Source organism: Raphanus sativus, unplaced genomic scaffold (genome assembly GCF_000801105.2).
Source record: "Raphanus sativus cultivar WK10039 unplaced genomic scaffold, ASM80110v3 Scaffold1088, whole genome shotgun sequence".
Taxonomy (NCBI): Eukaryota; Viridiplantae; Streptophyta; class Magnoliopsida; order Brassicales; family Brassicaceae; genus Raphanus; species Raphanus sativus.
In genome coordinates, this window is record NW_026616402.1 from 5,133 (window position 1) to 12,851 (window position 7,719).

Below are 7,719 nucleotides of genomic sequence, written 5' to 3' on the forward strand. Positions count from 1 at the left end.
AGAAAACCACTTTTACTGAGCTCAAATAAAAACAATCTGGGACAAATTAAGGAACAGAACTGGCTGTTATATAGTTAAGCTTGAGTGTTTTTGACTTGAAATTTTGAGACGTAAAAGAAACTTACAGATGCTTTGCTAAAAAAAAAAGAAACAGATGCAAGACTATTTTCACCGAATTCCCACATCTTTCTCCAAACTTCTAATAGCAAGCAAACGTATGACTCCTGTCTACGGTTTCTCTAATTGTTACACGTTTTAAAAATGACAATATTTGAACTTTGTTTCTTCTCTCCCAAGGTTGCTTCCATCTCTCGCCACTTCTCTTTTTCTCGTCTCTTGTCGCTATGTTTAACTTGTTCTTATTTCGTCCTTTTTTTTGCAACAGTTCTTCCTTCGTCTATATCAGCCATTTAAAAGGGAAATTAGATGAGATAATATTGGAGTATAATTCCTATATGACTTAGGAATTATACAAGATCATGTTTAGATAAGGTTTTCATAGATTTTCCTATTCTAGTTTGTCTTTATCAATTTCCTATTGTAGTTGTACTTAGCTAGGTATATAAACCAAGCTCTCTCATCAATAAAAGACATCTTATTTTTGATATTATACAAGATTTGTCATGGTATCAGAGCAAGAACAAAAATAAAAACTTCAAAACCGATTTCTCAAAAACTTCAAAACTTTCAGACATCTTGTTGTCTTTACAAATCGTAGAACAACACATCCAGTTCAAACCTCTGTTTTACCGCGAAACAGAGACTTCATCTTAATATCAAGCATGGCGATTACTTCTGCAGCAAGCGACGTCAAATACAAAACAATAACGCCGTATGATTTATCCTCTAATGATAATCCAGGTGCCATCATCTCTCAACCACTTCTCAATGGAACCAACTATGACGAATGGGCCATCAACTTTCGTATGGCATTAAGCTCACAGAAGAAGTTTGGCTTTCTTGACGGCAGTCTTCCTAAACCGGCAGCCGATTCAATTTACCTTGAAGATTGGATAGCAAATAACCATCTCATCGTAGGTTGGATAAAACAAACCATCGAACCAAAGCTCCGTTCTTCTATATCAACTCGAGAAATCGCTAAAGATCTATGGGATACAATCAAAAAGCACTACTCTCTCAAGAGTGGAGCTCGTCTTCAACAACTCCGGAACGCTCTTGCAAATTGCAAACATAATGGGTCCTCCATTGATGAGTACTTTGGACGATTAACAAAAATATGGGATGGTATCTCCGACTGTATGACACCCAAGCAATGCAGCTGTGGGAAGTGTGAATGTGATCTAAACTCTGCAAGAGATCAAGAAACAGAAACCTTACGTGTTCATGATTTCTTGTCGGGTCTGGATGATAATACTCATGGTGTCATTCGATCTCAGATTTGTGCGATCTCACCACTTCCTGATCTTGATAGTGTCTATCACACCGTCTCGCAGAATGAGATTATTCGTTCAAACATAACACCGGAACAACCAGTCATGGGATTTGCTTCTCAAACTCGGAGTACACGTAGACCAAACTCATCAACACGACCGGGAAATAAAGATCCTACTCGTCAGTGCACTGTTTGTGGCAGAACAGGGCATGAAGCTTCAGGTTGTTTCACGATCATTGGTTACCCTGAATGGTGGGAAGGACAGAAAAACAAAGCTAATAATCGTCCCGCACCAGCTAAACCTGCAGACGCAAACGGAGTAACACCAAAGGCCAATACAGCAAGTGTTGCTAGAACAAACAACGCACCGGTTCAAGCAAATATTACCATCACAGATGCTGATCGTCAAGGTCTTAGTGGAATCATGGATGAACAATGGAGCATTGTTCACAAACTAATCAATAAAGGAGCAACCAATGATCATCTAAAGGGTAAGAAAAACGTGGGTGTATGGATATTAGATACCGGAGCTACTCACCATATGACATGGCAACTTGAAACGATGGAAAACATTCGCGACATTGCCCCCATCCCCGTTTTATTACCTGCAGGTTCCGAAGCAATAGCTTCCAAACAAGGAACCGTCAAGCTTACTTCATCACTACACATCCAGAGTGTGTATTATGTGGAGAACTTCAACATTAATCTTATATCGTTTGGCCAGCTTGTTACAGATAATTTTCTGGTTGGACAAGTTACTGGTAAACTTATGATCTTACAGGACCGTACCTCGAGGATGCTGATTGGAGCGGGTGAAAGAGAGGGAGAGGGATTGTATCGGTTTCGGGGGATCGAGTCATTGACGTCACTCCAGACAACTGCTCTAGAAGACTCAGTTTTATGGCATCGTCGTCTTGGGCATCCATCCTCTCGTATTACCGGCATAGTCTCTGCATTAGAAAATTCTTCATCCAAGAAAAGCGAGGATTTTTTAAAGTCTTGTGATATTTGTTTTCGTGCCAAACAAACTCGGCAAAGTTTTCCAGACAGTTTTAATAATGCAAAAGAGATTTTTGATTTAGTTCATTGTGATCTTTGGGGACCATATTGGAATACTTCTCTTTGTGGTTCTAGATACTTTCTCACGATCGTAGATGATCACTCCCGAGCCGTCTGGCTCTATCTCTTACCCGACAAGACTATGGTGGCTCAGCAACTCAAGGACTTCTTGGCTCTCATCGAAACACAGTTCTCTAAACAGATTAAAACCATACGGAGTGATAATGGAACAAAATTTACATGTCTCACGAAGTTCTTTAAAGAGAAAGGCGTGTTACATGAAACTTCTTGTGTCCACACACCATAACAAAACAGACGGGCAGAGCGCAAACATAGACACATTCTGAATATTGCCCGAGCTTGTACAAAAGCATAATTCCTATATGACTTAGGAATTATACAAAATCATGTTTAGATAAGGTTTTCATAGATTTTCCTATTCTAGTTTGTCTTTATCAATTTCCTATTGAAGTTGTACTTAGCTGGGTATATAAACCAAGCTCTCTCATCAATAAAAGACATTTTACTTTTGATATTATACAAGATTTGGCAGATAACCAAATAAAAACACATAAGTCATTGTTTAACCAAAATTACACCCTCTCTCATTTTCTCTTTTTTTATCTCTCTCTAACATTTCTCTACAAAACTAATTTCATTATTTTTTTTGGTTATACCACAAACAAGCCCAACTCTATTAGGTTGGGCTTTAACAATTGGTCCAGTTTCAAGCTTTCTGATTTCAGGTGTGGGTCAGAGAATATATGACTGAGGCCCATGAACTTGAAGCTGTTCGAAACAGAAATTATCCGACATGAGACTCGATTCTATCTCGTTTTTTTTTTGATAAAAAAGAAGACATCTTTGACTTCTTGCTCGTTCCGTAAAATACCCTTTAAATAGTAGGTGGTCATGAATCTGTACGAATCGAAAAAGAAAACGGTGGTTGATGATATGATGATGAGAGGCGCAGGTTCCTTTTGTTTTTCTATTTGCGACAAAGCGTAAAATCACTCTGGTTCTGTGAATCCTTACCGAACCGTAACAAACCGGGAGTTAAATTTTTTGATTTCAAAGGTTCGTTTTAAGTATAAAATAAATGGAAGAACAAACACCATTTCGAACCAAGGCGAAGTGGTTGTGACTCAGCATGCAAATTGAGTCGCACCATGGTTCGAGCAACATATTGGTACCGGAATAGAGGAGATAATCTCCGGACTCACGAGAGAACACTCGTGGGGGGCACGCCTGCCCAACAAGCACATTGGGCAAACTCCAGTGTGCCAGGTCTTGAAAAGAAAAGATCTGACCCCGGTTCTAAGATCCGGTGGTACCGGTCGGGTCCATCAAGATAAGCATGCTATCTGATGGTGATTTGAGGTAATCTTAATTACCTTTTTTTCTCTTTTTTTTTGGCCAAAACAGAGAATGATTAGAAGAGGAGAAAGGAACATTAACGTGTTCATCTACTCTTTCCTGCAACTTATAAGTTTGAAATCCCAGCTTCCGTCTGTACATGCTTCATTAAAGAACAACTCAATGTGCCCTACCATCAGTGTGTGAATTGTTCCTACAGAACTATAAAAGAAAGAAGAGATTACTTTTATATGCAATGTAGAACTAATAGACAAATGTTATATCTTTTCCTGAAGTGGAAACATTCCAGAAGATATGATGAATAGACAAATACTTCTTACATGTTTGTTATCCAAATACCACTTCTTATGTATTTTATAATACATCAACCACTTGCAGCACTCAAATTCCCAGCCATGAGCGACGTTCCAGGTCAAGAGTTAAGGCACCAATTCGCATGTAATCTACAATTACAGAGGAAAAATAGGAAAAAAACTTGGTCGTGAATCTTGTGATCAGTAAATGAAATACTTCAAAGTCAAATATGTTGTCAGTCTATGTGGAATTGCCCTATTGCTTTGCTTAACATCTATATCACATCTCTATTCTTATACAGAGCAACATTCGAGCCAGTGTCTATATTTCCTAGCTCTGCATATAGCTCCCAATAGGTTTAACCGAATCGGATTCAGGATTGACAAACGTAGATTTTGGTTCTTAAATAGAGTCCCGTCCAAAATACTATGCAGAGGGCAAAAGTCGTTCTTGTACACAATATATGGATGGACTGCTAATTATTTTCTCCCCATTCTCAGCCTATGATGATCGTCAAATGTACGAAACAAGAAGCATCGGCATGTTTTGATGACACTTGAAAGAAAAGTCTTGTCAGAATTTGGACGGTTTAAAGCCATTTTCAAAAAAAAAAAAAAAAGAATTTGGACGGTGGACCTAACACGGCTCCGTGTGGAACAAGATACATTTCTTTCTTTATTTCTTTTCGGATTTTGGCAAATTAGTATGCAATCCCCTATAGCATTGAGAATGATTTTTGCTTACGTGTCGTTCCCACATTAATTCTCAGCAAACATGCTACGTGTCATCTCAAGAATGAATTGCATTTAATTCGGTATTTAATTTTCCATTTAATTTGTCATTTAATTCGGTAGTTCGGTATTTAATTCGGTAATCACTAAACATAAAATCGTAAAGGCTTAGGGGTCGGTTTCGAATACTCATTTGGGTTTGGTTCGGATTTATTCGGATTTTGGATTTTCGAGTCCAAAAATTTCAGCACTACTCGGGTATTTCTATATTTCGGTTTGGATCTTTGCGGGTTTGGTTCGGGTTCAGATAACCCATTTAAATAATTTTAAAATTTAAAAAATTTATTATATACTTAAATTATCTCAAAATATAGACAAAATATATATTACATGTACTTTTGGAAAATCTGTAGAAAAAATCATTTTAAACATACTTTTGACTATTTTATATATACTTTCAAGTATTTTTGACAGAATATATAATATGTTTTTTAGTATATACCATACAAACCAAATGTGATTTTATAAAAACCATGAGATTTGGATATGGTTTGATTTATAACCGATTAAACTGAACAAAGCTGATTAAAAGTAGAAACATGTAAATATGTCTATATTTATAACAACGCATGAATATCTATTTGTTATATAAGTTGAATTATAATTATAATTTGTAAATCACTTGAACTATAATTAAGTAACAACTCACTGAGGCTTCTTATTTTCAATGTGTTATGTTTTGATTTTTTCTCTTTATATTAACATTGAATAAATTTAAATAAAGATTATAAATTTGATAAACAACAATTAATTGAATTCTTTACAGCTTTTTTATCTTTAAATAAACAGAATTGTGTTCAATCGAAGACATATGAATTTGATGAACACTAAATATGGAAGAATAGAAGAAAAAGAATTATTTCGTACTCCTGTTTAATTTTTTATTCTTATTTCCAAAATTTAGAGCTTTTATATTAATTCTAAATTTGATTATTTTATTAGATAATAGAAGCGTCTTTTTGTTTTCTATTTTTTTATTTAAATATATAATATTTTTTAATAAATGACTTTTTGACAACATGACTCTAAAATTTGTATAATATATAATATGATCTCAAACTAAATAATTATGTTTTTAGGCATAAACCGAATAAACCAAAAACGATGGTATATAAATCGAACCAAACGAAGTAAATATGGATTTAGCATATTAGTTATATTTTACTAACCGAAATACAGAAAACCGAAAAATCAAACCGAACCAAAACTAAATCGATATCCGGTATGAACACCCGTAATCCAAATAAAAGCGAACTATCGTTTCATTCTCTAAAACATAATAAAAATAATTTCACTCCGCGTAAGGCGCAGATCTTATCCTAGTATAGAACTAATAGACTAACAAATCCTTGATCAAAAGATACAAAACCAAAGTATTAAAACTATCACAAAGAAATATTATAAATCAGTTTTGGGATGGACATTTCAATTTTTCGGTTTTGATTTAGTACTAGAAAAACTATAACCGACGTCAAACCGAGATATTTTTGGTTTGATTCAGTTTAGTTTCACCACTAAAACAGCCTTTTCAACCGGAAAAAAAATCTTGTTCATTTCAATATAAATTCGGTTTATGTTGCAAAACCAACATTAAACCATAGCCCTCTCAAAAATATAAATTCAGATACAACCAATCCAGAAACCAAAACCTCCCTCCAAAAACAGTTTACAGAAATTAACAAAAACAATAAAATCTTAACCTGAGCAACAACCAGAGGACTTAACAGCAGTAACATCATCCTTGTTTCCAATATCAATGGTCTGTCCTTTAGGCAAAGATGTTGGATCTCCAGTGCCATCAAGAGCTTTACGGCTCATAACACGATAGATCTGAGTCAAGACATGAGTGAAAGCTTGCTCAACATTTGTAGCATCAAGAGCAGAAGTTTCCATAAAGAACATATTCTCTCTTTCAGAGAAAGATCTAGCTTCTTCCGTGGGAACAGCACGTAGGTGACGAAGATCAGCTTTGTTTCCAACAAGCATGATCACCACGTTGGCATCGGTATGGTCACGAAGCTCCTTCAGCCATCGCTCAACGTTCTCGAACGTTACGTGTCTAGTTATGTCGTACACTAGAAGAGCACCTACTGCTCCCCTGTAGTATGCACTCGTGATTGCTCTATATCTGTGTAAGAACAAAACAGATACATAAATAGAGAGATACCAAATCAATCTACGATGTTATATTCATGTTACTGTAACCTGTTTTAATTTTTGTTACAAAAATATTTATAGATCTAGTTATAGGTATTATATTCATGTAACTACATCGAAATTTCATATTTTAGAATTAATATAAGATGTTGAACAACAAAAAGATTTTAAGACTTTAATAAAACTTATAAAAGTTAAGAAAAAAACAAAACAAAACTAATAAATCAATTTCGTTATATGAGTAACCGAACTAATGTAATAAAACAAAGAGGTAATGAGGACTTTTATATACCTTTCTTGACCGGCGGTGTCCCAAAGCTGAGCTTTGATGGTTTTCTCGTCGACATGAACGCTTCTTGTGGCGAACTCGACACCGATGGTAGACTTTGACTCGATACTGAACTCATTTCTGGTGAATCGAGACAACAGGTTGGATTTTCCGACGCCGGAATCTCCGATCAAGACTAGTTTAAAGAGATAATCGTAGTCGTCGTCGGATTTGTACGCTCCCATTGTTGATTTTTTTCTGTAACATACCAAAATGGAAAATAAAGAAAGAAAATTAAAATCTTTGATCGACGTAATAAAAATCTTAGAGAGATGGTGCAATGATCATATGGTATGATTGATGTGTTTTGTAATGAAATA

The 7,719-nt window shown here is 35.5% G+C and overlaps 1 protein-coding gene across 1 annotated transcript; it reads right to left on the minus strand.

The window, feature by feature from the left end:
* Positions 1-6,439: 6,439 nt before the first annotated feature.
* Positions 6,440-7,719, minus strand: LOC108831574 (ras-related protein RABA1e). The gene is made up of 2 exons (XM_018605100.2): positions 7,364-7,719; positions 6,440-7,042 (listed from the first exon to the last, which is right to left on the minus strand). Exons 1-2 carry the CDS (start codon positions 7,582-7,584, stop codon positions 6,610-6,612), a joined length of 654 nt encoding a protein of 217 aa, XP_018460602.1. The 5' UTR covers positions 7,585-7,719; the 3' UTR covers positions 6,440-6,609.